The sequence below is a fragment of the Colias croceus genome, chromosome 23 (assembly GCF_905220415.1).
Source record: "Colias croceus chromosome 23, ilColCroc2.1".
Lineage (NCBI taxonomy): Eukaryota > Metazoa > Arthropoda > Insecta > Lepidoptera > Pieridae > Colias > Colias croceus.
The window spans coordinates 3307999-3331802 of NC_059559.1; the positions used below are offsets into that span (position 1 = coordinate 3307999).

General features: G+C 34.5%; 4 protein-coding genes and 2 long non-coding RNA genes across 7 annotated transcripts in view; 2 read left to right on the top strand and 4 right to left on the bottom strand.

Annotated features, from left to right (window-relative positions):
* Positions 1-2529: 2529 nt before the first annotated feature.
* On the bottom strand, positions 2530-12331 carry LOC123702144 (V-type proton ATPase subunit S1). Its single transcript, XM_045649806.1, has 3 exons — positions 11382-12331; positions 4946-5112; positions 2530-3892 (listed from the first exon to the last, which is right to left on the bottom strand). Exons 1-3 carry the CDS (start codon positions 12205-12207, stop codon positions 3671-3673), a joined length of 1215 nt encoding a protein of 404 aa, XP_045505762.1. The 5' UTR covers positions 12208-12331; the 3' UTR covers positions 2530-3670.
* On the bottom strand, positions 8548-9747 carry LOC123702146. Its single transcript, XM_045649808.1, has one exon. The coding sequence runs from the start codon at positions 9419-9421 to the stop codon at positions 8846-8848; it is 576 nt and encodes a 191-aa protein (XP_045505764.1). The 5' UTR covers positions 9422-9747; the 3' UTR covers positions 8548-8845.
* A 405-nt stretch (positions 12332-12736) lies between the features above and the next one.
* Positions 12737-14885, top strand: LOC123702560. Its single transcript, XM_045650336.1, has 4 exons — positions 12737-13412; positions 13702-13860; positions 14211-14359; positions 14607-14885. The coding sequence occupies exons 1-4, from the start codon at positions 12737-12739 to the stop codon at positions 14853-14855; spliced, it is 1233 nt and encodes a 410-aa protein (XP_045506292.1). The 3' UTR covers positions 14856-14885.
* A 266-nt stretch (positions 14886-15151) lies between these two features.
* On the top strand, positions 15152-16099 carry LOC123702147. The gene is made up of 2 exons (XR_006752815.1): positions 15152-15392; positions 15944-16099. It is a non-coding gene; the product is annotated as an uncharacterized LOC123702147 (long non-coding RNA).
* Positions 16100-17343: 1244 nt separating this feature from the next.
* LOC123702319 lies at positions 17344-18055 on the bottom strand. The gene is made up of 2 exons (XR_006752852.1): positions 17831-18055; positions 17344-17440 (listed from the first exon to the last, which is right to left on the bottom strand). It is a non-coding gene; the product is annotated as an uncharacterized LOC123702319 (long non-coding RNA).
* A 3615-nt stretch (positions 18056-21670) lies between these two features.
* LOC123702142 (heat shock 70 kDa protein cognate 5) overlaps positions 21671-23804 on the bottom strand; it is a 28697-nt gene continuing 26563 nt past the window's right edge. For both annotated transcript variants that reach the window (XM_045649804.1, XM_045649805.1), the window contains one exon: positions 21671-22212. In XM_045649804.1, coding sequence (XP_045505760.1) covers positions 22126-22212 — 87 coding nt within the window. In that variant the 3' untranslated portion in view covers positions 21671-22125. The remainder of the gene's footprint in view (positions 22213-23804) is intronic.

Consider the following 23804-nt stretch of genomic DNA (forward strand, 5'->3'; position numbering starts at 1 on the left):
TAGACTATCCTCCTAACTATCGCTCTGTTGCGATTTTGAAGAAAGACAAACATAAACAATTATTTATAATATTACAGTAGCTGTTGCCCACGGCTTCACTCATGCGGGCAAAGAAAATTATTAGTGGTCGTACATTGTAAATATAGCGCCATCTATCGGAATTTATAAAATAAAAAGTGATTGACTGATTGTGATGAATATTGCTTACCAGTGAGATTTTTAACCACGGTAAAAATAAGCCTATACATTATCTACTACTACCTACTTACTACCATCTATACTAATATTATAAAGCTGAAGAGTTTGTTTGTTTGTTTGTTTGAACGCACTAATCTCGGGAACTACTGGTCCGATTTGAAAAATTCTTTCGGTGTTAGATAGCCCATTTATCGAAGAAGGTTATAGGCTATATTTCATCACGCTACGGGCAACAGGAGTGGAGCCACGGGGGTGAAACCGCGCGGAGCAGCTAGTAATTCATATATGTAAAGTAATCGTTAACATCATTCCCTGCGACGTAAGAGGACAAACATACCTTGGCATTCATAATATTATTGCCTTTTGGGAAGGATTTGAGACATTTCTGGTTTAGTATCAACGAACATAAAGCTATAGTGAGAGCAAGACCATTCTTTCGTGATCTTTTATTGTAAACGAAAACTCGTATTCAGTGTTGTTCAGTATTAGAACATGGCATAGAATCTTTTCGAACGCAGTAAGAACAATGGAAGAATGATCTAAAAATTTGACATAGGTAATTGGGTTTTCGCTCGTTGGTTTAATGTTAGATGTGTTATGGCAGTGCGTATACTCAGCTATGATACTAAAATTAAAAAAAAGATCATACAGTGTTTCTAAACTAATAATGTAACTTGATACTTATGTAAGTTAAGCTTGTGAAATAATTTTCGAAATAAAATCGGTATACCTAAGTAGTTAGTAGTTTCTGAGATTTGAATAAAAATGTATAAAATCTTTCCTCTTTATAATACCTACTAATATGATCTCATTGGTATGATCACAGCCTTCAGCCTTGACGATTTGATCAAATTATGAAAAACTTGATAATTGAGACATGATGCTTCAAGCTTTAAAACTGTACTACCTACGTCACAGATACTACGTCTTTTGAAGGTTTTTTAATAGATAGGTAGAGTGATACAAGGTTCTAGTAACTACTTACTTAAATAATTCGTTGTTTTAGATAATAGACAAAATCTTTCGAAACACATTTACCGGTTACCAAGTCCTATACCGATGTATTGAGAGATTTTATTCTTGTTAAGGTACCTACCGATTTTGTTCGTGTACCTATATTTGGTAGGTAGATCTGTGGTAGAAACTATTTTTTAAACTTACAACCACTTACAACGTGTTATGGAAGTCCTCGCAAACCAACAGCTATAACTTATAAGGTATAAAGAAAAAATAGTAGTTATGTACCTAATAGTTTTCGTAGGTATTAACGAGCTCAGCAAGTTCCTACATTTTTTTAAGCTATTGCATAGCTTCTATCGCGGGCCTTGAGCGCGGGTACCGAATCGAGAAATTCCGTAACGAAAAAACCTCACGCTCCCCACTCCGGCGATGGAGGTGTGGCTTGAAGGCATAGCATGCAATAGCTTTACCGCGGCAGTCCCCGAGTGCCACACGTCGTTTTTTGTTTTGTTAATCATCTACGATCTCTCGTAATTCCCCTTACTAATGTAGATCAACATCAATATTAGCTCTTTCAAGGTTTTTTATAGGTTATAAGTTGAGAAATTGCTGGGAAAGGAGATTTAGATGTGTTCTGAGTAATTGTCTGTGATTTTTTAGGTATTTTGTTGTTTTCTTTAATTGTTTGTATTTTCAAGTAGAAGTAGGTACTAAGTGCCTTGATGGCGTGATAAACGTTGAAATCGTAATACGAACATTAAATTCGACCTTATGACTATCTAAATAAGATATTGAGGTCAAATTTGCAAAACGTATTTTCCTCAAAATATTATCTTGAAACTTTATTGTGTATTAGCTGCGCTCCGCGGTTTCACCTGCGTGGCTCCAGTCCTGTTGCACTTAACGTGATGATATTATAGCCTTCCTCGATGAATGAGCTATCTAACACCGAAATATTTTTCCAAATCGGACCAGTAGTTCCTGAGATTAGCGTCCAAATAAACAAACTCTTCAGCTTTATAATATGTATTAGTATAAATAAATGACCGATTTGGAAAATTCTTTCAGTGTTAGATAGCCCATTTATCGTGGAAGGCTTTATGCTATACAAACATCATGCTAAGAGCAATACATATTATATTATTTGTTGTTTCAGATATTTTTAGACGGCATTTGGGTTAAATTATTACTTGATAAAAACAACCATAACAGAAAACGAATGATTCTAAATATAATTAAGCTTTATTTTCACCGAATATAACATTTTTTCAATACAGTCACTAAGAATACTAGAATATGTTTATAAAATGCTAGTCCTTACATAGGAACACGTAAATCTGGAAGAAAAAAGAAAATAAAAAAAAAAACAAATTGGTCTCACGATTTAATACTTGTTCAAAACAACAAAACAATATAGAAACGCTGTAAAATAAACATCGGAAATTATATTTACAAGAAAATAAATCAATAAAACATTTAATCGCTTGATTTCTGTAATATTTTCGCTTACAACTAAGTTTTGACAGAATACAATTACGTCAGCCATGTTTTATTTTTCCCGCGTCATGTCCCCTTTGACGTTAGTTGTTTTTTTTTGTAGCCTGAATTTGTTCGAACCATGGCTTACGTAATCCATCTTTACAATAAATTATTTATCAACAATCAATAAATACCATTCATCTGTTACAATTTAGAATTATAGGTTACTTTATTATTGTGAAGGTCACTTAATTACAATTCTTACATATAATACATAGTTTTTAGACGAAATATATGGAATGAAATTGGCACTAGCATGGAGGGCACACATTTCTCGACGTTAAATAAAATCGATTATACGACTATGCGAATACGAAAGCTCGGAATTATTGAAATCGTTGTCTTTGAAAATATTCGGGTATTTTAAATTTTAGGCCTAAGCGCTCTAATCATTTCTATGTGCATACATATATACTTTTATACGCTTCAACTATTATATACCTAAGCTACTCTATCACAAATATACAATAGAATAAATGTTTGAAGATAGGCACGTTTTCGGTTTTTATTAGTAACTTTTTAATTCAATTATTAATCTGGCAACGCCAGTCTATTCTATACTCCATGGTCAGCACCAAAACAGTTAAAAAATTTATTAATTAATGAATTTTTTGTCTGTTCACTTTAAAGCAATAAAAATAAAACCGTAATAAGACTTAAAAAAATATTTTGCTAAGAAATAATTACTGTTTTGGCCCATCAATATTACTCAACGGGAACTGACTTTATAAAAACGCTTTCAACAATCTGTAAGTATTATACTAATACTATTTCACTTGAGCTAAATTTGTAACCTCTTACTGTTAAAATTCCCTTTTGTACCATCACATTTCATCGCAAAAAAAATCGCGCCAATTTCCACAACACAAATGTCAAAGTGACATTTAAAAAAAACGAATCTGTCACAACAACTTTTTAAAATTTTCGGCCAGCTAAAAAAAGAATGTATGGCACAAAAGAGGTTCTAACCAGCTTATTCAGCGTTGATGGTGATAGTCTTGCCCTTTGGATCGTCGAAGCGGTCCATAGTTCTGATGTCCATCATCATCATGATGCCGTAGAAGGTGATAGATAGGAGTATGAACACAACAAATAGACCGGACCAGATCGGGGCGGAGAAGAAACCGACGCAGTTGAAGGAATCGCCGAATGGTGGCGCGTCGCTCGAGTTTGTTTCCCTGAAGAATGGTTGTACCTGAAATGAATAAATATTTTTGCATTTAGAAGACTGGCGAAATATTTTTTATTGTGCAATAAAGTCTATCTAACTATGAATTTTATAAAGTCCTTTTCATTACAAAGAAAAAACTACATTGAAAAAAAATTAAGATGGTTTTTGTGCTGTTAGGCTTAAAGTTTAAATTGTATTAAGGGCTGATTTTTCAATCCTTGTTTAAAACTTATTCGTCGAATAACGTATTAAATCATCATTTTTGAAATGTATTCTAATTTCCCATATTTGACAGTTTACAGGTTACATTTTACTATTATCGTGTAATACTTTAATAAACGGGTAAGTTTTATCCAAGGATTGAAAAATCGGCCATAAATGAAACAAATTTTACTTAAATTGAAACATATTATGAAGTCATGCTTATAGAGCATGCTTATTTTACATTCATAAAATAGATATTGATTTGCTTATTTAACGCCGTTAGTACACCGACGCATTCGCGTGCGGCAGCGAACCTCTGCGAAACTACTGCGTAGCGAAATATCTGCGGAACGTTAGTAAACAGCAATGTTTTCGCAACTTTTTCGCAATGCGTCTGTGTAATGGCCATTTCGCAGTTCCTTGCGAAACAATACTGACAAGGACGCAACTATTTCATCTATCTATGAGCTAGAGTGAGACATATCATATGCGAAAACCTACCATACTTGATACTACTGACAGATTTTTCGTTGTTTCGCTGCCGCTCGCGAATGCATCGGTGTACTAACGGCGTAAACCCAAAAAATACCATTCCTATTTGTTGAGTTGCTTGCCATACACACATACAAGGCTAGTAAACATGATTCTAACGAGCTTCATAAAACGGGAGAATTTTTAATTAATCCAATCACCCTCAAAACGATACAGGCTATCAGTCTCTCACCATTGACACACATGCAAGCCTTCAAATGTTTTGAGATTGAATCCTAAATATCCATAATAGTTTTCTACATAACGCACATGCAAGCATTGCACAATATTTAAAGAATTTCAAAACCAGAAGAAAATGTATGACAGCATTTTTCTACATACCTTCAAATCCTGGAAGGTGAGCGTCATCTGATTGGTATCATTGCCGCTGTTGAAGGTAGCGTTTTGTCCACAACGGTACGAGAAGCCCATGAGAGCGTACACGTCAGACTGGCCCATCAGTTCCTCGGTGAACGCGGTGGGTTGGGTCTGGCTGTAGGTGATTGTGTCTGTAATTTTGAGAAGAGTGGTGAATAATGATAATAAGCTTTATTTATTGAAAAGAGTGGTTAAAGTTATGGTAAATATTTATTGGTAAAGATTTAGTGCACATGTTTCTCTGTCTGTCTCTCTCTCATAGAAAGCAAGTCAGCCATTTTAATAACTTCGTTCAATCCGAGTGTTCCTTGACACCTCTCAAAACATTTTTTGTTGAGTATTGTGTATGGTTGTGTCTGTAATTCATGGAATAAAGGTTTGAAGATGTGGAAAATTTTATTGGTCATTCCTTAAATTATGTGATATTGTATTTGAAATTGACGGAATTTTCTGGCTAGGCACATAGAGCCGAAAGAGTAGTGGTCTGGGAGCCAGAAGCAGATTTTATGACCAAGTTCCTCTCAAGCGGTAATTAGTAAAATGCATCAAAGTATAGTATTATGAAGCCTCGTGAACGTCAGCTGGAGCTCGGTTGGGGGGATGAGCGGTTGTAGCCTCCCACGCACGTAAGAAAAAAAAGTATATTCATTCATTTCCTCTCAGCTAAAAATTTGTCAAATTGTAGCTAACCCAATATCTCAACGAAAAATAATAATCAGCTGGTTACAGCATGGTGTATTATACGTCAGCTGGTGTCTCGAATATAATGAGACATTAACAAAATCATCGAGATACGTGGAATTCCATCAACATAAGTCCCCGTAAAAGATAAGTAATAACTTTATTAATTATATATTATACTATTATTTTTTTAATAATTAATTATCTTTAACTAATGTTTTTAGTGGGTTATTTCATATTTGTTACACTTTTAGGTAGTTATGTGAATTGGACGATATGATAGTTATTTTTAAATGCAGTTTATAATATTTGTAAAAACATGTTTACCGATGTGGCTGAATGTACGTAGTACCCCGATCATGCGCACAACTAACCACCACCAAGTACCTTATTACTGTCTATATTATGCTAGCGTGTGTTGCTTGAATTTTTAAAAATAACGATAATAATTAAAGATACGTCATTTCATCTCAGATGAAAATTTGTGAGCTGATTGTTAATATACTGATGCGATAAATAAAAAAAATCAGCTAGCAATAATTCGAGGAAAACCTAGTCAGTTGATGCATATAAATTGGCAATAGATGCTTCTGTCTAACTCCTATGTAATAACTTTCAAAGTATCAGCTGACGGTTTTTCCACCAAGATACAGCCAGCTGACCTAAGTATATATTATATATCCACAGTTACATATAAGCTATCATCAGGTAAATTTTTGTTTGAGAGGAAATCACGGAAAATAATTTTATTTTTTTCATTTTCGAGACACCAGCTGACGTATAATACACCATGTTGTAACCAGCTGATTATTTTTTTTCGTTGAGATATTGGGTTAGCTACAATTTGACAAATTTTTAGCTGAGAGGAAATGAATGAATGTATTTTTTTTCCTACGTGCGTGGGAGGCTACTACCGCTCACCCCCCCAAACGAGCGCCAGCTGACGTTCACGAGGCTTTATAATACTATACTCTGATGCGTCTGACGAATTATCTCTTGAGAGGAAATAATTAACCAAAATTGCACCTAGCTCCCTAACCATAGAAGAAATTTGATTGCCAAGATGTATCATTACGGTAGCCGAGTATGGCAAAAAAGCGGAACAAATCCCGTTCCTCAACCATGAATATGTATTTATGTTCTTAAAATATTTCAAACATTCTTATGATAGAAATTTTTTTTTTTTAATTTTCACCTTTAGATGGACCAATTTTTATTTCGTCTCTGAATGAATATAGTGTACACAGCAGTTTTATATTGTTGTATAACTGCATTAATATTACACATTACAAAAATAAATAAAAAATATCCACAAACCTGTATCTAGAGGTTAGTTTTTAAATCTCAGTGCAAAACTAATTGGTGCTTCAAACTGGACCTAAGTGTGGTAGTGTCAACTTGACATGTAAAGTTTCTGTTGTCTAAGAAATTAATGATGTGCGACTAAAAACAACTAGAAACCTCGTTAAATTATTTCTCTGTTATCAGAATAAATTTTTAAATAACATTTCTTATCAATTCAGAAATCTATTTTACATAACAAGTCCATCTAATGTAAAACAGACTGCGATCTAGGTGGTGACATGCTTGTTTGAGAGGAACCAATTCACTCTCGCTTTGAAAGGATCGGGTTGTTCGGGTTGTATATTTTTGGAAACATGGTCGCCGGCAAAGAATTCCAATAATTAGCGGTTTGGTTAAGAAAAGAATTGTTAAAACATTTAGTAAGTGGAGTTGTAAGGAGTATTAACTGTTCAACTCATGAAGACCCAAGGCACACTCACCCAAGTGTATTCGGTAGAATACACAAAGGCAAGCAACCTTACGACCATGTTCCATGCTTTGGAATCCTTTAACAACTTTAAATATACACTTCTACTTTATCTGTTAACTTATCAATTCAAAATAGATTATCCATATTCACTCATGCAGAAACAGTCATTGTAATAAATGATGTAAAAACCATAATTGGATGATCATTGTTCAAATCTATGGTTCAACTAGAGGGCATGGCAAATGTAGTAATACGTAAACCGTACAAATCCGAACATAAAAGAAAAATGGATCGAGGCAACGGGACATAAACATTGGTTTCCAACAAAATATAATCTATCATCGTACTGACGCGACGGGCTCGGGCGGGCTTTGTGGCGCGGGGTAAAGCGAGCAAGATGGACTCCGATACTAGAATCGCCGCGCGAGTGGCGTCCCTAATCGATTTAGCGTAAAATGAAATTTCCATCACTAAAAAGTGCTCGTGACGTCATAAACTCATAACGCGTCAAGTACAGTACAAAAAATATGACACGCTTGGTTTTCATACAGATCGCGGTACTTGCGTGGTCTATATTTTAGATCTATTGTCTGTGATCCCGAGTATAAAAAATCGTGTGTGTCACCTACAGAAATATTTAAATGTCTGTTCTTGTATGCAAATAAAAAACACAAAAAAATGTGATTAAATATTATAATATAATACATATATGACCATTGCAAAAAATCTGTCTACCAAAACGATTGTCCCAATTGCAATATAACTTACTAGCTGTGCCGCGCGGCTCCGCTCCTGTTGGTCTTAGCGTGATAATACTCTAGCCTATATTACTCGTGGATAATGTAGCTTTCGAATGGTGAAAGAATTTTTAAAACCGGTCCAGTAGTTTATGAGCCTATTCATTACAATCAAACAAACAAAGTTTTCCTCTTTATAATATTAGTGTAGATTTGGTTTTTACTTTTAGTTAAATTTACAGTACCTAATTGTATACAAATATAATTGTTTATATCTTTTCGATTAATTATTTTGAGGTTTATGTTTTTTTTTCTAATAATAACTGCTTGTTGAGATATCCAGCTGTCTTAAACATGGAAATAAAAAGAAAACATTAAACATTTAACACATACAAAACTTTATTTCTGATAACGATCATTCACACATTTTGAAAAGTAAATATTGTAATTTTCGTATAATTTGTGGGCAATCGAAACCTGTGAGGTATACATATTCAAGTCCCTCATTTTAAAATACATAGGTATCGTATTTTCCTCTCTTGTTAAGAACAGCATAAAGGCGTATAATGGAGCGATAAGTGTGTAAATAACATAATATGTACGCTGACTTCCATTTCGTGTTAGTCACAATCTACTTTACTAACTACTAACTCTTTAAACATTCACTGTCTTCTATTTTATCATTTCATCGTCCAAATCTGTTCGTTTTTCTTTCTTCGATGTCATTTCAGAATTCTCGTTGTTTCCATTCCCAAGAGAATCAGAAGTCCTATTATTATCAATAACCACATTTGGTATGATCACGGGGACAGAAGTAGGTTTATTACCAAACGGTGACTGCGTATGTTTCAGTATGGGGAAAACTATTTTCAGCATGCTATCCTCATATGTCCAATTACCCGATGCATGGACGTAGCGTGGTAAGGGTCTGCTGATGTAGACATCAACGAAACCATCAGCGCTGTGCCCATCAATCTCGAGATGTCGGTGGCGCGACGTCACTGATATCTCATCCTTTTTTAAACCAGGCATAGGAAGTATTATCTCATATTTATCACCATTTATTCGACCGTCACTCATGGTAACGGGAAACTTGACGTCGTCAAATGGATGGTTCGTACGATTTCCAAACTCCTCAAAATGTTTGTTGAATTGTGTCCAAAATGTCCCGGGAAAGAATTGTTGCTTATATTTTGGCGCTCCATTGACGGCGACCAAAAGGCCGCATAGTATTATTTTCAACATCATTCCTTAGTTGTCGAATAATTACTGACGAGTCGCTTAATAAACCTGTACTATATACCGAGAACTGAGTCATAGGGTCATAGTTTATCGCTATCCGTAAATACATACATGATAGATCCCTACTAATTCGAAAACAACTCGTATGTATGTCTGTTACATTTCACATCACTGCACCGAACAAATTAGAAAAATGTGTTACAAAGATTTTGGACACAATTCGATAAACTTGGGACATGATTTACAAAATTCACAAAAACTTTTTGGAAAAATATATTATTATAACAAGACAGGAGAAGGAAATATGTAGCTTTTGCTAATTATCTATACTAATATTATAAAGAGGAAAGGTTTGTAATTATGTATGTATGGTTTTCACGCATAAACTACTGGACCGATTTCAAAAATTCTTTCACCATTAGAAAGCTGCATCTTTACTGAGCAACATAGGCTATAGAGATTCTTACCAAAAATGCAATAATGTAACCCCAAGGTGTAAAAAATTCTGTCATTGCGTGCGCTGCGGAATCTATTGAAGATAGAACAAAATATGATACTTAAAGACATTTTAAGTTTGAAAAATCAGATGTTTTGCGCGAAGTGACAGTAGTACCCACCTCAACGCTTCGTTTATGAGGCGTGCAAAAATGTTCTACGCTATTATAGAATGGATCAATATCTACAAGAAAGTCCGCGATACCATATGTCCATCTTCAGTAGTTATGTTACTACAGACTTATTAATGGTTAAGGCAAAGGAAGTTTTTACCGGAAATTATATTCTTTTAAAAGGTTATACACTTTTACCAACTTCTTTTTTTTTTGTCAAATCAGGACAATGAGTAGTTAGTACCTTAAGTATTGTTGAACCAATATGAATGAATAAAACAATATAAAATAAAAATAAATTATAATATACGAAACCCATATAGTTACTTGGCTAGTTTTTAGAACCTCACAAAATATAAGCAGTATGTAAAACTAGCCTCATCAAATTATGGGGTTCAATAGGTCATTAGTTGTTTGCTTTGTGAAAATAATTATAGAATTTAAATTAAAATCATATTTTAGAATAAACGTTGTTCTCTAAGGGAAAATAAAACAATTGAGTTTTCAGTTCACCTAAGAAATTAATACAATATCTTTGTAAATAAATTTCTGGACTGTCTACAGAACTTGGCACACATTTAGATCTCATTTCGTTTTGTGGCAAATTAAGTCAACGATTGAACTCGGCTTCAATTTTTAGATTTATGTTTTTTGTGGGATACTGTTAGACATATATGTTATATATAAAGAAAGACATATTTATTGAATATATAGTCTTACTAGCTGCTCCGCGCGGTTTCACCCCCGTGGCTCCACCCCAGTTGGTCGTAGCGTGATCATTTATAGCCTATAACCTTCCTCGATAAATGGGCTATCTAACACCGAAAGAATTTTTTAAATCGGACCAGTAGTTCCCGAGATTAGCGCGTTCAAACAAACAAACAAACAAACTCTTCAGCTTTATAATATTAGTATAGATTTAGATTTTAGAATAAGTATTTTGTTTTTGGTGTTTCAAACAAGATATTTTTTAGTTTAAATTTGAATCCAATATTTAAAATAAATTATTGTACAAGGATAAAAACTTTCAATTAAGTTTGTTGTGAAAAAAACATAGCAAAATTAAATATTTTTTAACATGTATGTATGTAACACTTAATTTTTGTTTTTTCAGTTACAGGAACTTGCTCATAACTACAACTAGCTTCCGCCCACGACTTTGTTTGTGCATCCCCGTTTTTCCCCGTTCCTGCAAGAATTTCGAGAAATCCTTTCTTAGGGGACGCCTACGTTATGACATCTACCTGCATGCCAAATTTCAGCCCGATACGTCCAGTGGTTTGGGCTGTGCGTTGATAGATCACTATATCAGTCACCTTTGAGTTTTATATATATAGATTATTTGAAATGAAACATACCCATAAACCAGTATCCTTGGTTCTGCTTGAAATACAGAACAATAGATTGATTGCCTCCGAAATCCAAGGTTGTGTTCATAGCTGTAGCGTCAATTACTGAGTTGCTAGCGGTTATTCCATGTAAATGAGTAATGCCAGTCTTGGATGTGATCACAATGTTCTTAGTGTAGAAACGGAGACCGTTAAGCTCAGGATTTTGGTAGGTAGCCGGCGCAGCCTGACGACGGACGCGGGAGTGGGCTTCGGGAACAGTCCATGAAGGAAAACGACCAGTGTACACAGATACAACATTGTCATAGTTCTTTTGAAGTTTCATGAACATTTCCTCCATGAAATCGTTGTGGCGGCGCAACATGTCAGCCCTGGATTCACCTTCGCGCGCGTCCTTGAGAGTTATGAAGAGGAATTTGCCGCTATCCTTCTCGATTTCGGCGGACAGGCCGTTTTCGGTTAACGTCACATGATCAGCTTTGTTGGAATCGGAGAACTTATTCAGGACGTCCAAAGCGTTCTTAACGGACGGTAAGTACAGCGCGGAACCGATGTTAGCGTGCAAATAGGGGAACGGTGTTTCGCCTTCGGAATTTTTGCGAGACAGATCCTCGACGGAAAGGGTCTCGTCGATGAAAACAACCGTGAACGGGTCATTGTTCAACTGGCTCTTCAGCACATCTTCGAATTCGAGTTCGGATACCTCGGATAGAGGGTTTGATTTTATCGAGGGTTTAGCGAGATCCCCCCATAGGATTACGGGCACACTCACCGAGGCAAAGCTAGATGCGACACTTAACACTAAAAAAGATAACACTAAACGGCTAAACGCCATTTTTACTGACTAATATGTGGACGTAACGGACTAAAAGTAATGTTTTAGCCCAAAACTGTCATAAAAAGGCGAAAAATGGGCGATGACGAGTGACCATGGGTCATGTGAAAAGTGATCATATGATTGATTTGACGCTTGTCTTTGACTCCTGTGTTGCTAGATGCAAAAATATTTTATTATCTTTTCTTTTCAAAATTTTCCCAAAAAATAAATGTTGGCATACACCTTACACGCCATACACACTTGTTAAATATTTACATTAACGTTAAATATACACACTTGTTAAATAAATAAATAATATTTTTATAACACTCTTTGAAAATATTTTGCGGCTAAATCAGAAATGTAATTTTAGTAATTTTTATTGAAGCAAAGGACATGAAAATAATTAATAAGATACAATAAGTTCTTAATCTTGAATATTTACTTTCTATTGTTTCTTGGTGACACAGAAAAGAAAAGAAGAAAACTCGTGTTGTCAAATCGCAGCAAAATACAATAGAGTTAAAATAAATAATACCTATGCAAAATGTGGCTCAGCCTTCTTATAGGTTTAGGACTACTAAATTATGGTTCTGCTATGGATTCTGTGCCAGTATTCATTTTGGATTTTGAATCAGTTCTACCGCACGTTATTGTAGACCCGAATCCCTTTTATAAAGTAGACTCTATCGTCTTCTTTGATATCATACACGAAGCGCTAAAAAATGGCAGAATAGTATTAATGTTCATAGAAGAAAAGTTTAGTGTCGAAGATATAAGTATAAAGGACACTCACGGATCCCCATTTTTTAACCTACGCCAAGGTTTAATTGATGGCAAAGTAAAATATTTTCCTAGCGTCGCAGAGCCATACAAACAGTTAAAACAAGTTTTTCAGCATGAGAGACACAACGTATTTTACTTACGTAGTACGAGTAGCAAAATCCAAGTACACAAGGACCGTTACAAACATTATTACATTTATTTCATGGACTCCTCGAATGAAACTAGAGCTGAGGCGTTAAGACGCCATGATTTAATAATGCGCGAGGTATATTTTGTTATGAGGCGAATGGCTACGGGTCCCATTGTGGCGTTTTATACTGGAAAAATGAATCCGATTGTTCTAGATAAAATTAATTTTATGTCCATAAAGCCGGCCGTTGAAAAACGTGCGCCTGGTGTTACCATAACTAGTACGGGAGGACTGTTTCGTTTGATTGGTATGTGCTTGTTATTTTAATTCATTCTATGTAGCTTATTTATAAATTACAGAAGCAACAAAATATATTCAGAGCATTCTTCTCTCCTGCTTAATAATAACTCATTTAAAATTTTGTCGTGAACTTTTTAAGTGAAACTTCTTTGAGTGTTGAGAGTAAAATTTCAAAGAAGTTTCACTTCTGATAAGTGGGCACACACGCTCTTTTTTTTACAAATACTAAGCAATACAAATTTTTCTGTTTTATAGTAGTTTAGCTAACTGCTATAAGATTATATTGTATCCTGTAGGTGTATACTCAACCTTGGGTACTCGCCGCTCTACATTCAGTCAAATACCACTCGTAGCTGAAGAGACTTGGACGCGCAGACATCTTAACACCAGAATGGCATACACTGACTTCGAATTGGAGTTCACGTTTTCTTTTAAAGATGAAGGATGGATTGTTGGTAGGTTTATTAGTCAATTGAATCTTTTGACTTACCGAACGAATTTTGCTTAAACTTTAGGGTGCTTTTCTACCAGTGATGTGTTATGCAACTATGCCATGAAACTGTGTGACTGTTTCCACCATTGCTAAGCTATGTAGCGGTGCGAGTAATATGTGCTATGAAGATGCGCCTCCGCAAAGTAGAGCCGCAAAATATCAGTTCTAAGAATCCATTTTCAGAATTGAGTAACACAAAACATCATAAATGCAACATTTTTACATAAAGATCGAACATGATTTTAATATACAATCGGGCATTGTGATTTATGTTTTCAAAAGTCAACGTAACAAGCACTGGTTTTTGCACAGATAATGTAGCCCTCCTCGAATACGGTGAAGAGGTTGGTCGCACGAAGCTCGGTGTCGGTGCACCGTGGCGCTGGTCCTATGTTTGTGGAGAACCGCTCGTTTTGGTCAACACTAGGGATGGTAGCTCTGTCATCATTTCTCAATATCAGGTAAAGTCAACTTTGTGTTTTTTTACTTTAAAGTTCAATTTATTAGACCGCTGTCTCCTACTTAGCGTTACTATTTCTTTTTGTATTTGAGTTCATAATATATATTTCTCTTTTCTCTTTAACCCATTGAGCCCCCAGCGGCCCGATCGGTCCACGACACAATAGATTTTTTTATTTTGTCTGTGATTCCGGGGGCTGAGTTATTACATTATTCAAAAATGCGTTTTTTACTGTAATTTATTTACAGATACAGCCATTCCACACGGATCTCATTCTCCGAAACGCATCAGATGGCAACGACACACACTGCTTCGGTCCAGCGGTCCATTGCGGGCCATATTTCAACTCGCAAATTCTGGCCGGTTTGATGGTAACATTCTTCTGCCTCGGGATATTGACGTACGGTGTTACCAGTTTATATAATTGTCCAGCGAATGACAGATATGACGACCCGCAAGGGAAGCAGCTGGTGATTGTGTCGGATGGCTCTCATTAAGCTTTGTACTTTTCTTCGTTAAAAATAGTCAGTATCACTTAAGTTTGTTTTATGTAAGAGAAAGAGTAAAAATATTTTATGAAAATTATTATAAGATTGTCTTTAGTTTTAATGTAAAGCGTTGACTGATGAATAAAGCTTTTAGTTTTGAATGTATTCGTTTCGTTTAACACGAGGATATAATTTTCAACCAAATTCAACTGCAAAAGTATGTGAGCTGTAAGATTAAATTGTTTTTAGATGGCAACTCTGTTACCATAATGTTGAGAATTTCCTAGAGTTCGGCGCTGTCATTGAGCATCTTAGAGCATTAAACCAACCGGAGTGGCCATTGGCAGGCGTTCCCCGCTCGCCAAAGGTTTGAGTAAGCGTTACATACCTGTTATATAAAACTAGTTGACGCGCGCCCAACGCCATTTTGCTAATGTCAGTGAACGTGAAAAAACCGGAGCGAAATATGCCAAATTGAAGTGAATTTACGTGTAAGAAGTGGTCAGAAACGTGGAATGTAATTAAGGATAATGTTACTTTTCATCTGTAAGTACTTTTACATCAAAATATTGTGAAATATTGCAGCAAATTTGCAAAATACTGAAATATATTGTCAATGTAAAAGTGTTGCCACATAATGGTACTACATCCACTTTTGGGTAAATTTTAAAGTACGTAGACTGTTTTAATATTTAATTATAACTTTTATCACCGTTCATATTTGTTATTATAGAGTAATAAAATTTAGCCAAAGAAACCATAAATAACGTGAAGTATAATTTGTATAAACTTTATGAATTAATGATAAATACCGTTTGCAAATTCATTTATTGTTTATCTCCAACACATGTTTTTCTTTAATATTTTATAGTATACTAAGTTTAAGTTTGTATTTTATTAATTATAATGCAATTACTTACGTTCGTAACATGTACGTAAAAAGGCATTTTTAATTCGTTATTCTGGTATCACTGCATAAAAATTAGGGATGGGACGGTAAAAGAATAATATCGATATAAATATTATCCAGCCGTGGGCGTCTTATGGCTGATGATGATAAATTTTATCAGTTTGTTTCATTCTCATTTTTTTTTCAGATTTCTCAAAGCTGCTGTGATTCGGGATGTTTGGATTCGATCTCCGAATGCGAATCATGTTTCATGGACTCCTAAACGGACTAGCACTTAAACTAGTGTTTCTGCGTTAAAATAAATGTAAATATGTGTAAATAAATGATGTAAATGAACGACGAAGCTGTCTTTTTGTTCACTATTTCTTGTTTTATATGTAAGTTGTGACATTCACAAAAAAATGGTATTAGGCTAAACTATAGGGGACGTCGAGTTGAGAGGCGTAAATTTTTTTGTGGTTAGCTGTTGTCCTACGGAACCTAAATCTAAAATTTGCAATTGACGGAAACTTTTAGTTTTTGAGATATGAATTTTTGAAAACTAGAAAATTACTATAGAGGTTATACTACATCTTTATTTTTATTACGCATATTCATTGTTTTGAAAGTGTCAAATCGACGTCACGACGACCTCTCAACTTGTTATTCGTTATGAATACTTAATGTCACAAATCACAAATATTTAATTTATCATTAAAATTAAAATTCTAAATTCATTGAGCATAAAGTATCGATTAGTATTATAATTATTATCGACTTAAATTATCGACGCGTTTTCGCACTATCGATGTTTACATTGATGTTGAATACAGACACGGTGTCTATGTGTGTGTTTGTACCAAGGTTTGTACTTGTATGTGTATAGTCATGCTGGTGTTTGATTATTTTGTCGTGTGCGTGTTGTAGCGACGTAATCTCAAAATGCGTTTGTGTTAACACTATTTAAATGTGTTTACTCGTTCCCCCCGCAGGAAATGACAGACTTTTTGACTATGAAAGAATTGCGCGTGTCGTCTCCGGTTGGTTTAATGCTCTAAGTTGAGCATGCTTAAAATAATGTTGCTAGAATTTTTTATTTAAATGACCCCAGAGTTGGGGAAATAAAATGTGATATCATTATGTATAGAAATTACCGGTTCACCATGATTCATGTCTAGATTGATTTAATTTATACAAGAGTTCCGAAAAAGGAAACAAGTACAGTGCGACACAAAAGAGATGACAAAAAATGAGGGCGCCACCGTCGCTCATATAGCAACACTGATACTGCGACGCAAGCAATCTTGATACTATAGAATAAAAATCAAAAAATAAAAAGTAATAAATACCGCGATTTAAAGTTGTTTCATTCATCATCGTGTAAATTTAAGACAAAAATACATTAGTATTTTAAATGACCTACCTAGGTCAAATTTTACTTAAATGTATTTGGAATTAGTTTATAGAAATCGGTCAAGCCATTTAGACTGCAGAGGCGCACATAGAATCAAACATACGAACAAACAAACATACATACATACAGCTCAAACTTAAGGCTCAAACACATTACGCTCCTTCTGGGTCCGTCAGGTAAAAAAAACAAGGTGATTTGAAAACTACATATTTTTATTTATTTTTTGTAGATATTCTCCTTCATTTTTACTCCCTTGCTCCACTATCCTGCGTACTGTGCTTTCAGAAACCCCTATAACAAACGAATTAAGATGAATAAAATCAAATAGTACATTTAACATATTTATTTAGTAGCTTAAAACTATTTTTTTTTATGTCGGAGGCCAAGACTCACTTTGGATCCCTGCGTCCACTCTAGTAAGTAGCAAGTAAAGATTATAAGCATAGATAGCTGTATGAAAATAGTTATCACTATACTATTTAAGGGTGGTTGGATTGGATATAACTTCTTGACTCAAATTGTGCTGGTCGCACTATAAAAACTAGTTTTTGTTTACATACAAATAACCTCAAATTAAATTTCAAAAACGTAATAATCGCCATAGATACGTACATTAAATACTCGTCTCTAATGGAATATTCTATTTTACGTAGTACTGAGCAAAAATAAATGGAATCTCACCGGTATAATCTGCTGTACGTCTGTAAACGTTTTCCAAATATTTTTCTCGTTTTTCAGCTTGAAATTATGAGAAACACCGAATGAAAACTTTATATATGGCATCACGGACACCGCTACGTTTAACCTTTTTCATGATTTCTCCTTTTTTGAGTAAATTTCTTGTTTAAAATAACAATTTTATCTCAACTTCACCAAATAAACAACAAATTTTTGTTCAACTTGACAGCTGCATTGATAATTCAGGGTTGCCAGATAATGAAAGAAAAATTAGTTCCAAATTAATTAATTTCATCTCTTTTATGTCGCACTGTATGAAATTTCCGTATAGTTGATGAGATAAGAATTGAGGATGATGATAGCCTATGTCTTATTTAAAAGACTCATCATTTTAACTGACAGACCATAATATCCAGAAGCTATGAACCTAGCTTTAGTCAGCCTCATGACTATAAAATCAACTCACTAGCTGCTACTACACTATTTAAAAATGTGTGCAGGAATTTACATCACAATTCACATGACAACATTATATCAATGATTTGGACTAAAAATTGATTTTTTTCAAAATTACTTCTTATCTAAGAAGGTAAATTATCACCTCATCACACACCATCCAAATCATTTATTTTTAATCTCTCAATCACCTCAGAAAAGAAACAACAGGGCATTAAAAATGAAAGGCATTATTTTTCATAATAATATATTTCTCTAATCTAATAGTCGGACATACAATTTCCCACGGGTTTGCTCACAAAAACCATCAGATTACAATGTTTATATTTTAGTAACAACATATCACCTCTACTATATTACTTATTTATTTTAACAAATATAATTTAAAGTAACATTTTATCCGATTTAAGCATTTATAATATAAGGATGTTTACCAACTCCTTTTGTGTGCAGATAATTATTGTCCTATGCATAAAAGATATTTGTATAATTAATTGAATATTTTCATGCATATTTATAACAAAATTTCTTGTATGATAATCTATACTAATATTATAAAGAGGAAAGGTTTGTACGTATGGTTTTCACGCATAAACTACTGAACCGATCACAATGAAATTTAGCACACATATAGGGGGTAACTTGGATTAACACATAGGATAGGTTTTATCCCGGAAATCCCACGGGAACGGGAACTATGCTATGGTTTCCCTATGAAAACGCGGGCGAAAAGCTAGTAAAAAATATACCCATTGTAATCATACGCACGCGAGAAATAAACTAAAAAATAAACAACAACTTCAATTATTACGAGCGTCTTGTGAATGCATCTGTATGGCATATATCTAATTAACACGCTTTTATTGAAGTTATACTTCTTTTGGCGCGATGGAAAAAATGATGAGAGTGAATTTTTACGATGCGCGCGCACACCGACACCTAAATTTAACAGCATGAAGTCAGTTCTAGGTGATATGAAAATTGATAACTATGTTCAAGTTGTATATTCTAGTATTTTTTCCATACGCCAAAGAAGTATAACTCCTAACGCGTGTACATAAGTACACACACTCTTTTTTAGCTTCACCTGTATGTTTGTATGTAACCGACTCCTTTAGACTCGACTTTGACCCACTTCAAACAGATTTAATACAAACTTTGTACACTTATCAAGGATCGGTAACAATACAATATAATAAATAAATATTTCGGGCAATTTCACACACGGCACGATCTGATCCCATACTAAGCTTTCGCTTGTGTTATGGAAACCAGATGGCTGATTCATGAGTTTATCTTACGCAGCGTGTTTTTTAATTTTTTAACTATATTTAGAGTAATATCGCGCAAATAAGTACTCATATTCATTATCATCATACATGTGAAAAATATTTATTACCTTGTGTCGGAATAAGGCCACGGTGATCAAAATAACGACCTAATCCAACGCCAGTAATATATTTTTAATTGTTTTTTATAGTTCCGTAACATTTATAAAAAGATGAAATTTCAGAAATATGTATTCCTGTTGCCGCTAAAACAAATAATAAAAAATGAGCAACAAATAGCACGGTTACAAATTGGGATGTATGACCGATTCAATTAGTTATTTGTGCAGTTGCTCTTTAGCAATTTGTACGGAACCCTTAGTGCCACGAGTCCGACTCGCACTTGACCGATCTTTTCACACCATTTCGATATGGGATAAAAATCACTGGTATATTTAAAACAAAACATATAAAAGAAAAATAAATGCAGATATACGCACGGACGCACTCACAAAACGCAACACACGCACACACAAAATGAACATACATTGCAGTAATATTATATTATTATATACGACATACAACAACTTAACTACGGGGGATACCAGTCCTTCCTAAAATTTTAACAACAAAAAAGAAATTTATGCGCGTAAAATCTTAAATTTTATTCCAAATTCATATATAGCCAGTTCCACGATATCTGGATATCTTCCAGTTAGCTTATCCTTCAGATAGGCTATCAGGAACTTTATCGGCGAGTCTGGAAACTTACACAAAGGAAAAGAAGGCAATTTTTTTCATCATCTACCGTTAAAACTGTCTATCACTACGGAAAGCGAAATTTGAGATTTGCACAATAGAATAATAAAAATAATTATCAACGAACCGGGCAATAGATTTATTATTATTATAAAAAAAAATACTATTGTCATTTTTTAATTTTTAAAAATATGTACGCATGTCAAAATCACAAAGTTTTTTTATCTGTTCCATTTAAGCCATTGCCTCGGCGCATAAATAAAAATTAAGAAAAAAAAACAACATCTATTCGCCAAGAAAAGGAAATTGCATTTTTGGCATCACAACTATATATACAACTAACTTGAAAATGCCGCTACGAAAAAAACTGAATACACTATAGAGGTTTTTTATCGTATATATAGAAAAAAAAATAACACGTCTGTCTGTAAGTTGAAACATTAATTTAAAATTTCCACCTATATATACGTATTTTAATAATATTGGCGTTACCAAATCGAATTAATTTTATAAAAACTCATGTGCGAAAGAGACATATACATATATACCTCCATTTTTTCCAACTACTTATAAAACCTCAAGTTAGGAAAACTAAAATACATTAAAAGATACCACATTCGAATCCAAACATACATTATTTTTATTATTTTAAGTGACTGTGATACAATTGAAAATATATCACAAGTTTTCCATACATAAGACATTCACTGTGCAACTCAAAAGAAGCAATATCTATATTTTATACTAGCGGTCCGCCCCGGCTTCGCCCGTGGTACATGTTTACGTTTTCTCTACATAAGAACCATCCTCGTACTTCAAGGAATATAATAAAAAAAGAATTATCGAAATCGGTTCAGCCGTTCTCGAGTTATGCGCTTACCAACACATTTTGCGATTCATTTTTATATATTTATCTTCTTCTAATATATAAAAATCAATGCCACTTTTCGTTGTAATTCCATAACTCGAGAACGACTGAACCGATTTCGATAATTCTTTTTTTATTATATTCCTTGAAGTACGAGGATGGTTCTTATGTAGAGAAAACGTTAATATGTACCACGGGCGAAGCCGGGGCGGACCGCTAGTATATATATAAAACTCAAAGGTGACTGATATAGTGATCTATCAACGCACAGTCCAAACCACTGGACGTATCGGGCTGAAATTTGCCATGCAGGTAGATGTCATAACGTAGGCGTCCCCTAAGAAAGGATTTTGATCAATTCGACCCCCAAGGGGATAGAATAGGGCATGAAATTTTGTATCATGTTTATTTATCTTTTCCACGCAGGCGAAGCTGCGGGCAACAGCTAGTGTTTAATTATAATTTTAACGAAATGTTTCTCTGTTTGTCTATACCTGTGCAATCCAATCCATACATATATTCTAATAATCTACATACACCATAAAAGCTTCTGCTTTTAAATAAAAACTATTTTGATATATCAGATTTCCTTCCTTCAAGTTGCACGAGTGAAGTCACAAATATCGTAACGGAAACTTTATAACGATAACGTTGCAACGTAACATTATAACGGTTTCGTCACAACGGTATCGCCATAACGTAAACATAATAACGGTTTCGTCGCAACGGTAACTTTACAACGGTATCATCGCAACGATAACGTCATAACTATAACGTCGCATCGGAAAAACGGTATTATTTCAACTAAGAAGTCATAACGAAAACGCCATTACGAAAAATAACTGTATCATAGCAACAGAAACGTAACAACGGTATCATCGCAACGATAACGTCATATCGGAAAAACGGTTTCGTCGCAACGGAAACGTGTGCAAAATTAAATCTATTTAATTCTTCTTCTCTTCCTTCTTATCATCAGCTGGCTGTTCGGTTTGTTGCTGGCTCGATTGTTGGTTGTCGCGTTCTGCGGCCATCTGTAAAGAGAATATCGATTAAATCGTGTTTTCCGATGTAAAACCGATACAATAAACTTTTTTCGATTTTAGAGTGGTATTCACGTAAAAATAGCGTGTGCTGAGCACACGTGTCAGAAGTGTAACTAGCAAAATCGTCCCCTTACTTCATGATGTGACGGTATTGCCATGACGCGATTTTGAAATTTTACTTCAAAAACAATACTCATATTAGTTGCTTCTTATTCTCATAATAGGCTCAAGGAATGTTCTTATGGAGATAAAACGTAAAAGCGGCAATAAGGCAGAAGTGCAGAACAACGTCTGCTTCACTACATAGTATAAAACAAAGTCGCTTTCTCTGTCCCTATGTCCCTTTGTATGCTTAAATCTTTAAAACTACGCAACGGATTTTGATGCGGTTTTTTTAATAGATAGTGATTCAAGAGGAAGGTTTTAGTATATAATTTATTAGGTTTTAGACAAAGCGGGCGAAGCCGCAGGCGGTATGCTAGTCTATACATCTAATATATATAAATCTCGTGTCACAATGTTTGTCTTCAATGAACTCCTAAACCACATAACCGATTATAATGAAATTCGCACACTATGTGCAGTTCGATCCAACTTGAGAGATAGGATAGTTTAAATCTCAAATGGTTATAGAGAAAGCGGGCGAAGCCGCGGGAGGTAAGCTAGTATATAATAAAATTGTAGGAAAGTCAAAAACTGTACATTGAATATATTTTTTTTAAATAATACTTGGAGCGTGATTCAAAATCGAAGAACCCAAAAATATAGTTTGTCTGTATGTATTTCCGGGCTAAACTCAAAAAGTACTGCTTGGATTTACTTCAAATTTGGTACAGCTTGAGACTTGAGGAAGGACATTGGATAGGTTTTATCCCGGAAATCCCATGGGAACGAAAACTATGTGGGTTATTCTATGACTACGCGAACCAAGCCCCTAGAGGAAAGCTGATAGAAATAAAATATCGAATATTTCCTTTACAAAAAATCTTGTACTAAATAAACATAGTCACTTTAGATGTTAAATTCCAAAGTTGATTTTACTTTAGTTTTTCCTAAGATTATCTTTACTGTTAAACTAACTCACTTTAAAACATGTAAAAACATAAATGTAGGAAGCATGAATCGTCCCCAAATATACGAATATGTGGGGCTGATAACTGTCTTCCGTTACTATAGCACAATTGCTTGACCAATGTGAACACTTGGCTTACACACTGGCTCAAATATGTGCATACAAATGTTATTATTTACTTTTATTATTGTATTAAAGTTCTCATAATAACCTTTTAAGCTATTGCATAGCTTCTATCGCGGGCCTTCAGCGCGGGGACCGAATCGAGAAATTCCGTAACGAAAAAGCCTCACGCTCCCCACTCCGACGGGCGGAGGTGTGGCTTGAAGGCATAGCATGCAATAGCGCAACCGCCCCAGTCCCCGATGGCACACGGATTTTTTTTAATATTTTTTTTAGTTACATACAATTTATAGCTTATTTTAAAAACTTCCTGTTTAACTTTAATACTGTCATTTTCATAATTTCTTATTCAAATTGTTTTACAACTTTGATAGCGTTTTTTCAC

Excerpts from the sequence above, each read along its gene's own strand:
- LOC123702560 (XM_045650336.1), top strand. The coding sequence starts at position 12,737 with ATGTGGCTCAGCCTTCTTATAGGTTTAGGACTACTAAATTATGGTTCT. Across the intron at positions 13,413-13,701 it reads AGGACTGTTTCGTTTGATTG|GTGTATACTCAACCTTGGGT; the intron begins GTATGTGCTTGT and ends TGTATCCTGTAG. Across the intron at positions 13,861-14,210 it reads AGATGAAGGATGGATTGTTG|ATAATGTAGCCCTCCTCGAA; the intron begins GTAGGTTTATTA and ends GTTTTTGCACAG.
- LOC123702144 (XM_045649806.1), bottom strand. The coding sequence starts at position 12,207 with ATGGCGTTTAGCCGTTTAGTGTTATCTTTTTTAGTGTTAAGTGTCGCA. Across the intron at positions 5,113-11,381 it reads CCAAGGATACTGGTTTATGG|ACACAATCACCTACAGCCAG; the intron begins GTATGTTTCATT and ends TCAAAATTACAG. Across the intron at positions 3,893-4,945 it reads TCACCTTCCAGGATTTGAAG|GTACAACCATTCTTCAGGGA; the intron begins GTATGTAGAAAA and ends TATTCATTTCAG.
- LOC123702146 (XM_045649808.1), bottom strand. The coding sequence starts at position 9,421 with ATGATGTTGAAAATAATACTATGCGGCCTTTTGGTCGCCGTCAATGGA.